The 18007-nt window shown below is 44.9% G+C and overlaps 1 protein-coding gene and 1 long non-coding RNA gene across 3 annotated transcripts; one reads left to right on the top strand and one right to left on the bottom strand.

The window, feature by feature from the left end:
* Positions 1–599: 599 nt before the first annotated feature.
* On the bottom strand, positions 600–17572 carry rin2a (Ras and Rab interactor 2a). 2 transcript variants are annotated; one of them, XM_029835204.1, is made up of 12 exons: positions 17336–17572; positions 14462–14539; positions 13033–13133; positions 12413–12623; positions 12050–12161; positions 10222–10294; positions 9835–9926; positions 6316–7851; positions 3583–3891; positions 3373–3504; positions 3119–3285; positions 600–2599 (listed from the first exon to the last, which is right to left on the bottom strand). In XM_029835204.1, the coding sequence occupies exons 2-12, from the start codon at positions 14519–14521 to the stop codon at positions 2228–2230; spliced, it is 3165 nt and encodes a 1054-aa protein (XP_029691064.1). In that variant the 5' UTR covers positions 14522–14539; positions 17336–17572; the 3' UTR covers positions 600–2227. The 2 variants fall into 2 exon arrangements, with proteins under 2 accessions (XP_029691064.1, XP_003963951.2); XM_003963902.3 differs by having other exon boundaries at positions 14462–14542.
* On the top strand, positions 16386–17327 carry LOC115249555 (uncharacterized). The gene is made up of 3 exons (XR_003888232.1): positions 16386–16481; positions 17002–17061; positions 17135–17327. It is a non-coding gene; the product is annotated as an uncharacterized lncRNA (long non-coding RNA).
* Positions 17573–18007: the final 435 nt, after the last annotated feature.

Here is an 18007-nt window from a genome sequence, read left to right on the forward strand (position 1 = left end):
TCCACTAGTCTTTCTCTGCAGGCTCCAAGAGCAGCCAGACTACGGAGACTCATAAAAGTGTTCAAACCAAAGTGGCAGGAGCCGCGGTGGACGGGACCATTCAGAGTTACAGCTGGAACGGGCACAGCTGTCTGCCTAGAGGGAAAAGGCTCAACTTGGCACCGCCTTTCGTAGTGTGCTCGAGTTCCACCCACCTCGAAGAACCATAGACCATAACTTGAATCTTCAGGTTCTTATGAGTTTGGCTGTAAGGATCATGGTGTAGCGTTACATCAGTCCGCCAGAAGACAATAACAAATGAGTGTTGCAGCAGTAGCTCAGCCTGTTAAGCACTGGGCTGCAGTAGCAAGGGTCCTTGGTTCAAGACCCAGTGCAGACAAGACATGGAAGGTGTCCCAGTAGCTGGGGGACATGCCAGAAACCTCATCTCATCAGAACATGGAGGGTGCCCTGGCATGAGGAGGCAAACCCATCCCATCATTGCCCACCAGGCCATGATATGAGCAGGCTACCCACCCAAGGGTGCACCATGCACCCACATGCAGCTGGGATAGACCCCAGCACCCCCCCAGAGGGACAAGGACAACAAAACAAAGACCTACAATTGCACAGGTCATTATTCCAAATTTAATCACCAATTGAACAAGAAACCTTGTTTACAGCCATATTCAGAGGTGTGGGGGGCCCCAACCATAGCGACTGGGTAAAATACATTACATGCATACATACAGCAATGCATTTACATTATTTAAAACTGTAATTACATTTATTTTTATGCCTAATGTCATACCAGTTAAATGTGCTGCCTGATGCATTGTTTAAAGATAAGGCCATGTTGTACCAGCAGATGGCGGTATCACACACTGCTCATCTCAGTTGTTAACCATTGAAGTGCAAAGTAATGTTTTATAACTATTACCAACAACAGGAACAAACCGAATGAGGTCTACTACAAAAAAGCCTGTGAGTAAAAATCCTTGCACAGTAGCAAATACTGTTTCAGAGTAGCAAACATGTTATAAACAGGTAGAGATGACATATATACAGTTTAAATACAGACCATAAATGAAGACCACCTCCCCCACCCTGAAAGTCTGACACCCTAAGAGACAGATGGAGTGTTACTGTTCATTTGCTCATGTAGCAGAATCTTTACACGCAGATATTTCAAGTATTTAAATGTGACTGATAAAAATCCAACACTGGAGTTAGTCGTCCTCACAAATTAATGCCGTAAATTTCATCCCCACTACGATTTTGCACGTTACTAAACATATTTAATATCTCCAGGATAATTGGTTAATACAAAAAAATCTGTACTGAGTGCCAGAGGACACCGTCCTGTTTCTAACACTAAACTAACTACAAGCAGCACATTAAACATTTCTCAAATATTAAACTGAAAGACCCTAAAATCTATTAAATCCTTCATTGATGACGTTGGGATTTGCCTGCAAATACACGACCTAAAGCACAGGAGTAAAAACACCGAGCTGCATGTTTGACCTGGGATTTGATTGGTTGTTCAACTCCAGATCAGTTTATTCATCAAGGATGGCAACCAAACTATTTTCACATCTTCCCACATCCACTGGAACAAATGAGTTTTTCCTCCTTCAGCAGCTTCCTGAAACTATCGAATCATCTACTTGGTGGGAAGCGGCAGGTGAAGAGGAAGACGCGTTTGAACGAGGCTGTGGAGCGGCCGCCACCAGGGTCCATACAAGCACGAACACAAGCGAAACACCAAAGGATAAAATAAAAACCCAGTTGACCTGCAACTGTCATGAGGAGCTCAGCTAAATGCTCTGCACCCAGCTAAATGCTCCGCACCCAGCTAAATGCTCTGCACCCAGCTAAATGCTCCGCACCCAGCTAAATGCTCCGCACTCAGCTAAATGCTCCGCACTCAGCTAAATGCTCCGCACTCAGCTAAATGCTCCGCACCCAGCTAAATGCTCCGCACTCAGCTAAATGCTCCGCACCCAGCTAAATGCTCTGCACTCAGCTAAATGCTCCGCTCCTCAGCCTCCCCGTCAGCGTTCTGATTTCAGAAAGGAAAAAACATCTCTCCCTTCCTTCCCTCTTTTTGTGCCTCTGTACGTTCCTGTCAGACAAGTCGAACACGTGCCATCTGAAAGCAGAAGTGGCGCTTCTCTAAAGGCGGGCCTGGCACGCCATCGTGCCGTCCGCCGCCGTTCAGGCGCGGGGGTCGACCCCGCTGCAGTCACACCGACAGCGAGCCGCTGTTGAGGAACTCGGACGCTCGGTGGAGGTCAGCCAGCTCGCTGAGGCCGGGGCTGAGGAGGCCCGCCGGCGAGGACCCCACAGTGGCCGCGCGGCGGTAGACAAAGTAGAAGGGGTCCACTTGTGGCCGGCTGTGCAGTTCTGCTTTGATCTTCTGAGGGTGTGTGTCCGGGGCGAGCTGCTGGCTGGTGCCCCCCATCACCAGGAACAGGCCGTATTCTTTGGGCTTCGACACTCTGAACTTGCCGGCACACAGCTGACAGACCTCGTCCACGGTGGCGTGGGGTCGCACCTGCAGGGTCTTGGCGGTGCAGCCACTGTCCAGCTCGTGCAGCGCCACCCGCAGGTAATTCTGAGGAAAACGGACGGACGTTTAGAACACGCATATCTGAAAATCCGTTAAGTTAAGGAATTGCAGAGGGTAAAAAAATAAATAATAGTGACTTGTAGAAGTTCGACACCGATCAGTAATAATTAACAAAGTTAAATTGTTGGAAAGGTCACATAATAAAAGCTCTTTTCCATGGTAAGCGGGGAACACACATTACGACCAAAGACGGCAAACGCCACATTATCCTGTGTTTGATACTAGTGAGGTGTGTTTAGAGGACATTTGTCCCAATAAACAGCTAAATATTAAACTTGTTCAATATTTCCAACCAAAATTGGTGTGAGGATTTGCCTGATTTGCTTATCTTCATGTGTGTGTGTTCTCCACTTGACACGGAAACGGACACAAACAAAAAACAGGTTTGTTCAATAAAGACAGAAAAACTGATCAACCCAAAACTGCCTCTTTTAGCAGGAAGAGTCTGAATAATTCATTTTAAATCTCTGCAGGTGGCTCTAAAAACAGCAGCCGAGTCTCTACCTGGAAGTCGTCGATGCAGGGCGCAGCACGCAGGGTGGAGGTGCGGCGGCGGTGCCACTGGTGGAGCGTGTCCCTGGTCTCAGAGCTCAGGACTTTGGCTGCCTGATCTTCCTGGAAGTTCTTGATGAGGGACATGGCTCCAAACACACTGATCAGGTAGTAACCACCTGGACGAGAGGAGGCAGAGCGTCACCAAAACAGTGGCTCTCCGGGGGAAACGTTCCTGTCTCTCTGTGAATGAATGAAAGAGGAACCTTCTCCCTGCAGCAGCGAAGGGTCCAGCAGCTCCATCATGTACAGGATCTCGTTGTCCAGCTGGGGCAGGTCACACTGAGCCAGCACGTAGGTGAGCATCGGAAGGAAGTCGTCCGCACCGTACGGGCGACCTGAGAGGAAGGACCGGGGTTCACACAAAGGGCAGGAACACAGAGTGATGTGGAACACATTGTTGCGTGGAGACACACCTGAATGGTCCTCCATGATGGCGTAAATGAGCCTGCACACCTTCAGTAGCATATGGACCTTTTTCTCAGGCGAGTACAGTTTGATCATGGTCTGGAACTTCTGCCTGATCTTCTCTATAGCCATGGGGTGCGGGGGGAGAGTCACGGTGACGCCCAGTTCCTGGGGCTGCCGGGCCTTGGCGAGGGCCAGGTTCTCCTTCAGCTCACGCCACTCGCCGCTGCGCACCTGGAACTCCTGCAGGGCGGTGCTGACCACAGCCTTCAGGGGCTTGAGGACACACTTGTGCATGGCCTTCTCCAGGACTGCATCTGTAGAAAAGATTCTCATGAGGGATCACGTCGCACAGCAGAAAAGTCTCCGACCACGTGTACGGTAATCTGAAAGATACATTTAGAAAAAAAAAACTTGAACGTCTCTTCTTGATGAGATTGAAGGGGGGAAAAAACCCCTAATTTTTACCAACATTCTTCCTAGAATAAATCTAGAACAGGATCATATGTGATTTTTTTTCCCAGCAGAGGTGTGTGTGTGTGTGTGTGTGTGTGTGTGTGTGTGCGTGCGTGCACACACTTATATACAAGCATGTGCAGTATGACTAATTATGATATCATAATGCAGGATGGACGCAGTGCGGTCAAACCACAGTGCTGATGAATAAGTTTGAGTGTGTGTGTGTGTGTGTGTGTGTGTGTGTGTGTTTCGTTGGAGTGGTAAAGTCAGCACTGATTTTTGCAGACACAGTTTTGATTCCGCACCATCAGCGTTCACACTGGTTCTCCAACATTTTTGCCGGGATAACAACCTGATCTGAGAGCTTCTATGTTTGTTGATCAGCCCAGATTCAGAGACTCAGTGAAGTTATTTTGACCGAAGAAGAAAGACAAGCCACAGAGGGAAGGACTCGAGACAAGTTTAACAAGTACCAAAGAGAAAAGTTGGAAATAAACATGCACTTCCTGTTCAGTGACATGCTGATGGAATGATGACAAATTCCAGGTTGGAGGAATAACATTCGCAACATAACATCAGGAAAAACTTGTTCTAGGATCCAGGACACTCTTTGAAACCTTGAGCTTTCATAGATGGATGACATGTTCAAGGACACAAGCGCCTTCCTTTTGAAATAAACATCCTCCCTCTCCACTTCCTTACTGGAAAATTACAATCTGTACGTCTGATATGAGGCACAAAAATAGCATTCCCACATCGTCAACAGCATCAAAACAAAGCAAACAGGATCAATTATTGATTAACATAAGTGTAAAAACAATCTCCTGTCAGTCCCATACACACACACACACACACACACACACACACACACACACACACACACCAGAAACGCTCATAATAATCTGTCGTTCAGACCCATCTAGTATTGCAGTGGGTCTAATTGTTTTTCATTTTCCTTAAATATCTCATGTCTTAACTGATGAATCTGTTTGATGAGAGCAGATTGTTCAATAGTACTAAAACACTGAATATGAAGGAGGGGCTCGTCTCCACTGCTCATTCTGATTGGACAGAAGACTTGGCAGGGACGGAGGCCTCTGCACAGGCCGGCCTTTGAGCGCTACACAAAACATGCTCTGAAGCTGCCACAACAAAATATTGGGCAACTATTCCAAGAACTGGAGCTACACATGTTGTCACGTGTTGTAAAAAACAACAGGCCATTCAGGGGACAGAAGCACTCTCTGATTCAGAACGTGTCCTTTCATGTTTACGTCTGACCTGAATAATTCTGTAATGACCTCAGTTCTCAAAGGAAGGACAAAAATCTGCCGGGCTTCATAAAAACACTGGAAACTACAGATGGAAAACATGTGAGCTCCTCAACAGTGGAGGCAACGCTCCCATATAACCTTTCCATCCTCTACGGAGACATTCGGGCCTCCGCTTTCCCCCAAAAACTCTGCTCGGAAAAGGCTTTGAAGTGTCTTCACTCGTGTAATGAAGCTGAGAGAATCTCAGTTCTGCACTTTAGGCAGTTTAACTTTTTAAAACTCGTGACTCGTGTGTATAAAGTGCCCTTTTAATTCACTTTTAAGAACGCCTGCCCATCAGATGATGACAGCTGAGCAGGCAGAAATGCCAAATCGCTTCAAAATCAGATCAGCCATTTACAGCAGGCCAGTAGAGGCATGTGGGCTCTTTCCCTGGATAAAACCCTCTTTGTACCTCTGTTTACACTCCATTACTCAAGCCAGGCGTGCAGACCTCCCTGCAGGTGTGTGACGTTTCCTGATTTTCTATTCTCAAAGCCGCTGTCACACAATCTAAAAAAGTAATAGAACAAACGCTGGCAAATGCAAATATTAGTGCTGGATGACACGTCTGCCAACCTTTTAAAGGGAACACTGATTCCATTTACCGACTCCACAACAAGTGCGACGGGAAGTGCTTCGCCACGTGAATGCAGACGCACGCATGCAGCTGCGAACACGTGACCACACGGTTTTCCACATGTTACGAGCAAATTGTTGAAGTGAATCTGCAGCATCTGCATTCCACATGTTCCTGTGACGCGGTGAGTCAGAATCTCCACCGTAAAATACATCATTCGTTCAAAAATAATCACTACCTCACGACTAAGTGAGGTAAAAGATGTCGCAATATAGCAGAAAGGTGTGACGAAATGTTGGAACTCATATCTAAAGCGGTGCAGAGTGCAGCAGCAGCAGACAATCTCAGCTAAACAGGGCAGAACTTCCTTGTGTTGCTTTGGTGCTCACCGATCTGCTCCTCAGGAATGAGGCTCTCGATGGGGGGCTGCAGCTCCGAGCTCTGCGTCAGGTAGCTCTTCATCTGAGTGATGAACTGGCGCAGTGTCTGCAGCAGCTCCAGTCCAGTAGCATAGCTGTGCCAGGCCTGGGTGCCAGAGCCCTGGTCCATGTAGCTGAGATAGTCTTGCACCAGGCAGCCAAAGTAGGAGCTTTTGTTCCTGGACAGCTCCACCACGCGGTGTATGGCCCTCTTCTCCGGGGTTATCAGAGAGTTGATGACAAAGCTCACTTTCCGCAGCAGGACCAACGCGCCTGCGCTGGGACAGCGCTTTATGCGGTGGCCCGGTGGGGCCATAGTCACGTCCTGGTCCTGGTCCTGGTCCTGGTCACTCTCCAGGCTGAGGCCATAGTCAGCATCGTCTTCATCCTCTTCTTCGTCGTCATCATCCTCTGTCATATATGGTCGAACGGGGGGTGGCAGAGAAAGGGGGAGGTGGGTGTCGAGGTCATCCATAGTGGGGGGGTTGGGGTCGTGTAGGGGAGGAAGGAAGAAAGACGGTGACTGCGAGTCATCCAGGGAGTCTGAAGAATCTGTTAAAATGCTCATGTCACTGAGCCGCTGGCCGACACGTTCCTCCGCTGCTTCTTTGTTGCCAGCGTTGAGTGACGATTCGGGAGGACTACAGGAATTCTGGGGAGGGGATCTGCTGGCATCCTGATGGAAAAGCTTAGCCCTGATGAGCGCCTCCTCAATAGTGCTGTCCTGCAGTGCCAAGTGGCATTGGGCATCCTCCTGGCTGGATGTCGAAGACGCCACGGCCCGACGAGGGGAGGAGGACAGCGATGGCAGAGAGATGGGCAGCGAGGGCCAGGGGATGGATATGGGCGAGCTGAGGCTCAGTCTGTTGGGAGGAGAGGACGAGGGGCTGATGCTCAACGAGGAACCAAGGCGAGAAAGGCGGCTGCCGCCCTGGTCCCTCTCCCTCTCCTTCTCCTTCTCCTTTGAGAGATTGATCCAAGATGCCATCACTGGCATGCTTCGCTGATGACCAACTTGCCCGAGGCGTTGTGGTGGAAATCGAGGCGGCGGTGGGCGAGGAGGCGGTAATCGTGGACAAGCTTCTGCAGTGCTGGTTTTCTGTCCCTCGTGGTTATTTTCACTGCTTTGGTTGTATGGCTCTGCGCTCTGCAAACTGCTGTCGAGGTGGTCCGAACTACAGAGCTGGGAATGACTTGTCACAGAGTCACCGTCGCTATGGTTGGTTTTAATGTTGTTTCTGTGGAGCTCCTCCCCCTGGACTAGGTGAGCCGGTTTGGAAGTGTGTTCACAGGTGTCGCGCTGGTGCACCTTAATGAAAAGTGGGTTAATGAAGCAGAGAGCTCCGTTGGACTGGCAACAATCGAGCTCAGATGGGGTGCGAACTCGAAGCCAGGGGCACTTGTGGGTGGTTGCCGAGGAGACGGGTCTCTGCGTGGGGGGAGGTGGTCTTTCAGGTGCAGCTACTTCTGTTACTGTGACTGAGCACTGGGTCGCCTTCCAGAAGCCTGCAGAAGACAGTCACCAAAACATCTTCTTCATTATCAGTGAATAAACAGCTCAGAACATTTTAATGCATCTTATGACAGAGAATATAAACTACTAATAAAATCGTAAAGTAGGTGGGTAAAACCAGGCTTTTACTATATTGAGCACTACAATCAACAATTTATCCTCATTAATGACCTTAAATCTGCAAAAAGGAAACTAGCAACAAAAGGAAAACTGGGCTATATTAATTTAACCTCGACTCTCTGAGCTTCACCACGATGAATGAAACAATTCATGGGAACAACATCGGGACCAGTACCAGAAAACAGCGCAGCTCCTTCATGCAGCTCCAGAACAATACTCGCTGTGATCCCGAACGACCCCGACAAACAGATGATCCATTGAGCTCACGCTCGCTCCATGTCTGACGCAAACAGGCTGATGCACTTGCACAAGCTGAAACTCTTCTAGCTCACACTCAGTCTGGGTTTGACTCTACTCTCCAGATACGCTCCGCCTGTATCCCCTCCCCTGTCAGCTAAACTCACCCCCTCTGTCCCTCTTTGTTTTTCCCTCTCAAAACACACTGACACAGGTTTGGTACAAGTCCGCCTGCCTTTGTTTAGTACGTCATCAATTCAGAGCTTTGTTTTTTCCCTTTTACAGATGGAATGTAACAAGGAAATTAAAACCCACATGAATAGATCTCACTAGTAAGAGTTACAAATACCAGACAGAATGTCGTCCCATAAACCTGTCCTTTAAAAAACACAGCTGAAAGTATGACTTACTGAATTTCAAAATGCTTCTAAGTTATTATGGGATACCCTCCAATAAAAAAACATTTGTAAAAATGTAGTGACATTTACCAAGCTGCACAATAACTGTACAAAACAACTATCAACTCTGTTTTAAATCATGTGCAGATTAACAAGCAGGAGGCATGTTTAGCAACACACGTGCAACCTGAGAGGAGCAAAAGAACTGGTTTGAATAATAAAGGATGAATACTTGAATAAATTAATGTGAATGATGTGATCTATTATACGTGCTTTGACCCGGTTTTTAAACGGTGAAAAATACATTTCTATCAGGGATTCGGGTGACTTCTTCACAGGATAAGGTACAGAGGTGGCGAAAGCTCGACACATGATATACAAATGCAAAAGTCCATCTTTAAAATCAGGATTACATGAGTCCACATGCAAAAACTGACGGCAAAGACTGTCTTCCATATGTTGTTACAGGTGAAGACCAACAACAGATAATTCCACACTGAGAAAAGTGATCTCTCATCTTTACTGACCACAAATGTTTGCATATGCGTCAGAAAAGTCTTTTAGATTACCTGTTCACATCAGTCAAGTACATCTGTCCAGACAAGCCCATTCATTGTATCGCCTGACTAAACAGGAACCCTTTTGTTTGTAAAGGACAGTACGAAGCACACCCAACAATGTCTGGACATCATCAGAGACCATGTAAAAAGGAGGTGTCATCTTTCTACACGAGGCCATCTGGCTCCTTTGATCTGGCAGGTTTGGCAAAAAATTGTCACAGCATAGCTGCAGGAAGGGGGGAGGCAGTGAAGAATGATTCCTACCACACCTCTGCACCTTCACACCATCCTTTTTCACACCATTCTCATGAAGGTAAAAATGCAGGTCTCACATGAGAAGAAGAGGAGGAAGACCTGTGCCTGGAAGAGGCAACAGCCCCTGAGGATTGAGTCATGCTGCACTGGTATGCCAGAGTGGGGGGATCGGGGCTGTTACATTTTTACAACTAACAGATGTGACATTGAGGAAAACTGGATGAATGCTACAAACTTCCACTTTACACATGCCGTTACTGTTCCCTCTGGAACTGTGGTTTGTTCCATAACGATAGCGTCGTCCATATCTGGTCCACTGGATTTTCATGATATTCTATGTCTCAAATGGTTTGCCACAAGTCAACAAACACCATATCTTCAGCCAGGAAAACTACAAGAAACAAACCTGCTCCGAGTTTAGCGACCTCCTCAAGTTCAGTAGATGTCCTGGCAGAAGCGATGGCGTCGGGAAGCTTCAGAGTGAAAGGCAACACATCTCTGGTGGGGAAAAAAGTTTATAGAGTTTAAGGAGCAGAGAGGGGGAAACAGGTGGGGGCTGAACAAGCTTAATTCATTCATTACACTTTTGCAAATCTTTAACATGCCAAGAATAAAGTCGTTTCCAAGAATAGTTCTGAGAACCAAATTTTTCTATGAATAGTTCATCCATCCCAAAAGGGCATAATAAAGTGGGAGGATGATAAGTTCAGGTGTGACTTCTCCAAATATGTTGTGAAAAGAGTAGTTTTCAGGATGTGGAGGCATTCAGGGGGGAAACAAGCAAAGGACTCACCTGCTAATGCAGCAGAAAGCCACCAGACGGAAAAGGTCGGCAAAACTTAAGCCTGAACCCTCGAGAGAAAAAGCTGCACAAAGGAGTACACACTTAGACAGATTGTTACACACTATTGTCAGAAAATGAACTTATTCAAGCTAAATAAATAAAACCTTTTAGCATTACTCTAACACAGTGCTTCTCAATTATTTTCTGTTACGCCCCCCCTAGGAAGAAGAAAACATTTTGCGCCCCCCCCCCCTCCCCGCCGTGACTATAATTAGTATAATTTGTCTATGAAATTGTTATAAGTACACCTCTGCATAACATTGTATCCTTATTAATATTAAAGAAAACAAAAAAAGAAAGAAATATAGACCAAAGCGGGATGACTGTTGCCAATATTCGGCATGTTTTTGCCGAAAAAACTCAAGCGGCTGATCAGCGTGACTGGGGTGTAATGTCTTTAAGTGAGGGTTAGGGTTAACCAGGATTAGGGTTAACCGGGGTTAGGGTTAGTGTTAGGGTTAACCAGGGTTAGGGTTATCAGCGTGACTGGGGTGTAATGTCTTTAAGTGACGCCTTCATTTATTTGGCTCCATGCTGTCCTGCCAACATGTTTAGACACAGTAAACACACCGGTCTTTCCTCGTCTCCCACCGTAGTCGCAGTGAAGCCAAGCGCTATATATGCTTCGTCATATTTCCTCGTCTTAGCTTTCGGGAGACTTTCGTATGTCTCATTATCTCCGTCTCTCTCCGCCTTTCTTTTCATCACTGTTAAGTATTTTTTCATGCTGTCTTTTGGTGGTTTGTTCACTGCACTTCCTATCTCTTGCTCTGTGGTGTGTGCGCGCGGGATGTGCAATTACACTTTATTCTAGTACGGCAAAAAAAAAAAAAACATGTTCTCCGGGGTCACACGCATCGCTATTTGAGAAGCGCTGCTCTAACAGAACGAAGAGTCCGTGGTTACCTAGGAGGGTCAGAGGTGCACACGCAGATGGTTTAACTCAGTTTAACGTGGTTCTGGCATGGACTCACAGTTAAGGCATCGATACATCTCAAACATTTTCACAAAATGTTTCCATTATATGTTAGAAATGGATTCTTTCACTATGGGAGATAGTTCTTATAAACGTGGTCCTGCTGTCCTGCCCTGGAGGATTGTGGTTGTCCACAGGATGGTTGGCCTTTATGTCTCTTCTATCCTGCAGGGGGTCAGTAGCTATTATGTCTTCCTGTGCTGCATGTGGCCCGACGCCTGGATTGGCCTAGTGGGGCTACGGTGTCCCAGTCTTACTAAATGTGATACCAAGTGGCAGACTTAAACATACACACATTACACACAGACATACATTCTCAGTAACATTCTAACACACCAAATCCATAGGTGCATACAGTATGTATAGGCTCATATGTGTAGGTGAATGGCTGTGTAAATATGTTAATATGTTTTCTTGATCTCCACCTATGACTTTTTTCTTGACTTTTTTATTGTTCTATAGTTTCCTCTGTCATTGGTTTTCATTGTTGTTGAAGCGCTGTTTTTTTGTTGAGAAATTATGAGAAAAAAACTATGAGAAATTGCCTACTTTTGTGGTGACAATGCCCAGGGAGGGCAGGGCCTTTCTTACAGAAGATATTCTCACTAAGGAAGCATTTGGAATTTCCAGTCTGGCCAGCTACCACGGCAGGTTCAAAAAGGAGCACCTGCTCATTCAAAGCTGAGGGAATTTCCCTTATTTACAGGTAAGTTAAAAAGCTTACCTCACCACAGAAGGAAATAGCTGACATCAGAGATAAAGTGCACATGCATTGGGACTTTTAACATTCTCAATACTTACTGTATTTGTTCTCCCTGACTGGGAAGTCTTGGACAGGAAGTGCAGTGTTGTGGTCCATTCGTAAAGAGATCACCTTCTTCTGCATGCTGGTTGATTTCCTCACTAAAAAGGTCTGCATATGAGAAGATGACAGCCAATCAGGGCGGAAATAAGTACGCAGACATCTGTTTGCTTTGTGTCGCTTTCAGTTTTCATTAATTATTCTTCATCCATCCATTTTCTGCTGATTCAAATCAGGGTGGAGGAGGGTCATCCGGCAAGGTTGAAATACACCTGGACAGGTAGCCAGTCCATCCCATAAGAGACGCTGCGCTGTATTACTCAGGAAAATGTTTTGTGATATAGAAAAATGGAAGAACTCACTCCAGCAGGTTGGTTCTGGAGTATAAGTGTGGCATTGTGGTGACTCAGGCCCAACTGCAGCCACACAGCATGTGTTTGTACCAGCCTGTCCAGGACACTGAGCCTCCGATGTAGCGAGTCGTAGCCTGAATCTCTCACTCTCATGGACCCTTTTCTGATCCCAGCTTGAGGCGAGGCCTGCAGGAAGAGGCGGCCTACCTCTTCACCCAGACTGCAGAGAGAGAAAATACAGCTACACTATTAAAAAATAACAATTTGAAAAAAAAAAAAGCTGACAGTAAATAGCCAAGTTAAAGTTAAATTGAGAGTACTGTAAATTAATGAATTTAAGATTCAATCTTCATCATTTGAAAGGGGCTTTTTTCCTTTTTTTGTGCGGTGTCATGTTTTGTCTTGGGTTTTATGTTACTGCCAGTTCAAAGACACCATCCAGGTTTTACCCAACGGGGCATACAAGCATCAATCACTGCAAACCGCAGAAAATATTGAAGTCATTGAAATTACGCCCCCTGATGGTCATAAGAGAAATTGCAAGACATTCGACTCTAGCGCCAAATGCATACACGTAAAGAATAAACAGAAACCCTGTTAAGCTTTAAAAGAAACAAACATATGCTCACCCCAGAGCTGCATCTTTGTCGTGCTCCTCTTGGACAGGTTTGTATTTTTTACCCATTTCCTTCTTTAGGGTGCCAAGTTCCCAGGCAAACGAGTCAATCAGCTGCAAATGAGAGACAAAACCTCAAACTTTTTAATTATTCTACTCTCCTCACACCACGCCCTCCTTCTCCTCTCCTACCAATCACATAAAGGCAGAGATAGGAATGATTTCATCTCTGTGTCATCAAAACATCAAGTCGATCCAACATTGATCAAAGGCAGAGCAGCACTAACCTTTAACATCCCACCGGTTTTACAGAATTATTTTGTGGCAGCAGACTTAGAAAGACACCTAAAGAGAAGCTAGGTGGACCTTCTGTAGTTTTTATGTGAGGCCAAAGCTGGTACAGAAGACATCTTATAATAGAAATGTCTACCGACCACTAGCATTTAAAATCCATGACCAACTGAGGATTCCTTGGGATCCACAATCTGGCTGCGGTTTAACCTACCTCAGGTGCTTTCAGGCATATTCTGCAGAAACAAGAATTATGAAGTGCAACTGCCCAAGCCTGTCCGTCACAAACTGACTGGGATTCAATCGTGACACTTCCCTTTCTCAACACAAACACAAGCTTCACTAAATGCAGGCAAATCAAATCATATTAACATGAGAGACTGAGACTCCTTTGACTGCACCTTCATCAGGAAGAGGCTGCAAAGCTACTCTGTGACATCCAGACATTAAAAACATTTGCCAGATAAGCAGAAGTTGAGGTTTTTTCTTTTAACAGTCCAGCAGCAGGCTTTCTGTTAGCAGTTACCTATAGCTACATGATCTTAATTCTGGTTAAAATGACCTTGACGTCATTTGTTTCTCTTCCTGAAAATTGTGTCCTGTTGGGCAAATCCCCTGTTGCGTAACCTCCCACTGGCTCTAAATGAAAGAAACACAAACTTTGATTCATCTGATTTCCCGTTTTATAAATGAGTGCCTAACCCAAACGTATGCTTAAAAAACAACTGCAAAGAACAGCTTTTTACTTTATTCTCCCGTCACATGTGACGCGTTACCACGTTCAGTCGAGCTCTGGCTTCACCTCCATTTAACCTTTTATCTTCTTGTGTGCATTTTCAGTGTGATTAACACAGAGTTCAAAGATAAGGAAGCAGTATTTATATAAATTGATGCGTCGAATATTTTAGTTTCATTTCTGGCTTAGATAGAATCCTATTCTTTATATTTGACCTTTCTGACACGGAAGACAAAGATCTTTTGACCAAACTTTAATTTGAGCACACTAACCATTGAAAAACTACAGAGCTAAATTTAAACCAGCTCTTCCACCCACTCCTCTTTAATCTTCTCCTGAATTAGTCGCAAACTCAGCCCCTGCAACCGCCTCCTTGTGTTTTGTCACAGAAAGGTATGATTACAGGAGCACTTACCTTAAAGAAACTACCTTTCCTCTCCTGCTTTGGGGGTTGACTGATGGTGCGACTGCACATGCTGTCTTCTGTCAGGAGCTGCTGGAGGATAAATGAAACGATTAGAAACACTCATACTCCCCACCATCACTCAAAGCAATGATACTGTCCCATTGAGCAATAATGTTATTGCACAGGAAGACATTGTGACTCTGACTGATACTGTCCCACTAAATCCTGACTGACTGTTCATATTTGCATCCACAAATCTGTGCTGCATGGTACAGAGCCGTACAACTGCTGGTATTTACGGAGCAGTGTCCTACAAAGGTTCCTGTTGACACAAAGCAACCCAGTAATAACATGTGAGTCAATATGAGAAGTATTTGGAGTTTAATTAAACCACTCAAAATAAGTAGCGCAGCTGAACAGATGAGTGCGTGGGTTTTTGTATGTGTAGTTGGTTTTCCATGGAATGAAAACAGAAACTCAACAGAAACTCAATCGCTCACATTTAGTGGGACTGGAATGTATCTGACATACATCTGCAGTGAAACATGTAATGTGGACCAAGCTAAAACGCTGCCACTACTTTTTGCAGCCTGGTGCAAATTAACGATATATTTGGTTGTGTGAGAGCTTCTCAGATTCAGCATTCAACTGTGTCACATGTAACATTTCCACTTGTCAACTACACATCAACAAGCCTTGAGTCGCTCTGTGGTGGGATGTTGACTGGGAGCAAAACTAAAATGCTAAATTTCAAAGCAACAATACATAATGGACATAAAAATACACTGTATATAAATTTGCATAGCCATAAAAACATATAAGCAACTGGGGAGTGCAAGTAACAAGACCCAGCAATTATTCATGACAGTGATGTGACATTAAAATGAATAAAAGTGGCTCAAGCAGTGTAGGATAATCACAGAGACAGTGTGCATGAGGGGAACCAGCTGCAGCTTTTCTTCTATGTGTATGATATTGTCCAGTGCTGTCCACTGCACATGTAGAAGGCTGGCAGAGACCCTGAACTTCCTCAGCTGTCTCAGGTGGTAAAGCCAATGTCTTTCCACACTGATTTGTGTTTGGGTGGACCAGGTGAGTTCCTCTGAGAGATGAACTCTGAGGTACCTGATGTTATCCACCCTATTAAGTGGAGTGCCATCGATGGAGGGACAGTGGGAGGACAGTGGGAGAGCTGCCACAAAGCTGCCTTCTGTAGGCTACCACCATCTCCCTGTTTTTAAACCAGGGAATAATTCACAATTTTAATGGTAATACCACTGACACCCGGCACACAGTTGTGACTGCGACTACCATCACCTCAGTAACTGTAAACGCAGCTTCTGTGTGAATTCCTGACCTCTGATTCAGTTTTGCAGCAGACTACAGTCTGACTTTCACACTAAGAACATTAGCAGATTTTGTTTTGGGAGAATGGAAAAGCAGAGTCTCATTTGGTACTAGGATGAAAACATGGAGCTCTGTTCGAGCTTGGTGAAATGATAGACGACACCATTGAAATGATGCAGCCTGGGAACCTGCTCATGCCTTGTGGCAGAGTTGCAGTCCAATTATCACACCAACAATAGATGACACACCAGACTGTGAGCTGGAGGACCAAAGAAAACCCAGATCTGAGTCCTGAGTCATCAGCAAGATGACACCAGGACAAAGCAGAGGGGTTTTAGATCGAATGAGTAACAGAAACTCAGTAACAGAAGTGCTTAGTTTGTTTTCTCCAACTAAAGATGCAATATTTTTGACATTACTAGGGAAAAGTACCCCAAGAGTTGCTTAAATCTTTTTTATTTATAATTATCAAGCTCATTAGACCAGTATCTTTGTGCCATTGATGCTCAAAGGCTGAACTTAACAGGAGCTGTTTGCAGCTCATCACAGGAAAAGTTCAACCAAGCATGAAAGGATGGTCTTTTTTAAGGTTAGCGGTACTTCTAGAGGAACAGACATCACAATTCCTTCCTTCCTGCTGATGACTGAACACAAATGACATCACCAATGGGTTTTAACTTTAGTAAGTGGTTTCCTGTTAGGTCTATTCAGTTATTTGGTTGTGTCTCACTCTTGTTTGTAGCATCTCAGCAGGAGATATCATCACAAAAAAGTGGTTCTCGTTTAAATAGAAAAATCGCGACTACAGACACTTTCTGAATACTTGGCAACTTCTCAAAACTACTTTCAGCTAGGAAGTTAACATTTTAATTACATTTTCTGGAAAATGACGCCCAGTATATTTAAAACCTATCTATTTTTAAGTGCAAATCCCCTAAATGTATGGAAATTTATGCAACGGTAACAAGGAAAATAGGACTGTTAATGGAAAAAGGTTGTGGCAAGAAAAGTTGGCAGTCTATTTAAATCTATTTAAAGACAATCTTTCCATAATACCTGCTTATAACTTTTGTTATACTTTATTTGGTTGTTTGATTTTTATTTATGTCGGAATTGGGTTTTTTGCACTAATTCAATAAAACACTCGAGTCAAAGTACCCATTTCCATTAGTAAGGCTGCTTTCTTCTGTACTTCTTTCTAGGTGCTGTCTACACTGAACTCTATACATTTTGTCTGATTCGGATGCTAAATGTCAGCCCAGGTTGGTCGTTTTTTCACACCAATTTTGGTTTTTTTCCACCAAAACGGTGAGAACACTTGACGTCTCTCAACAGGTGGCGCTTGTACAGCCCGTCCCGCAGGATTCTTGTGGCTTTCTGGACGGTGCCAACGTGAACAAAAACGGACCCGTCTGCGGTGATTCCCACTCAAAACACGGCAGTGAAGTTGTTGTTGTTTTTTCCAAATTATTATTTGTGATAGTTTGACAGTAAAGTATAAAAGCACGAAGATTAGCCAACTTCAGAGGTTCGTACCTTCAGAGCGAGACCGAATCAGCCGAAGAAAATGCTGCGTCTCGGATTTGTTTTTTTCGGGGTTTTTAACAAAGAAGACATCCCTGTCCCATGTCGGCGAACATTCCGATGTTTAAAGTCGTGGCAGGACGCAGTTTCTTATACTTGATGGTGGAGAAACCAGTGCACAGACTACAATCAACGCCGGTTTCTTCTCCCATAGTTCGAAACTCCTCCAGAATAAAGCGAATTCCCAGCGTTTTTTCTGCGTCATACACACAAAGCTACTTCCTTCTAACTCAACTTCAAAATAAAATACCAATTATATGTATAAGCGCTGTTAAGGAACAGGCAAACGAAAACCATTATTGAATTCATATATTATTTGACTCTGCTAATATTTATGCCATTGTTTATTTTGTAGTCCTATCATCGTGCAAGTTAATAATCTTGAAATTGATGGAAAATGACTTTATTTTAAAAGGGAGAATTTCAGTTTTTCCGGTCGCCTGTTCGTACCCCTGTTCTGCTTGATACTGTCTGCTCCTCTTCCTCTCCGTCCCATCGCTACACGACAAAAACAAACTCTTATGATTTCAAGTCTTGGATCCCTGCGGGGAGACTTATTGGACACTTCGAGGCACATCGCACCCGCAGCAGCAAAAGCAACCACTGAAAAGTAGCTTATTACAA

Source organism: Takifugu rubripes, chromosome 4, assembly GCF_901000725.2.
Source record: "Takifugu rubripes chromosome 4, fTakRub1.2, whole genome shotgun sequence".
Lineage (NCBI taxonomy): Eukaryota > Metazoa > Chordata > Actinopteri > Tetraodontiformes > Tetraodontidae > Takifugu > Takifugu rubripes.

Coding starts and splice junctions, on each gene's coding strand:
- rin2a (XM_029835204.1), bottom strand. CDS start 14,521: ATGTGCAGTCGCACCATCAGTCAACCCCCAAAGCAGGAGAGGAAAGGT. Junction 13,134..14,461: donor GGAAAGGTAGTTTCTTTAAG/GTAAGTGCTCCT, acceptor TCTCATTTGCAG/CTGATTGACTCGTTTGCCTG. Junction 3,286..3,372: donor TTCGCTGCTGCAGGGAGAAG/GTTCCTCTTTCA, acceptor CCTCTCGTCCAG/GTGGTTACTACCTGATCAGT.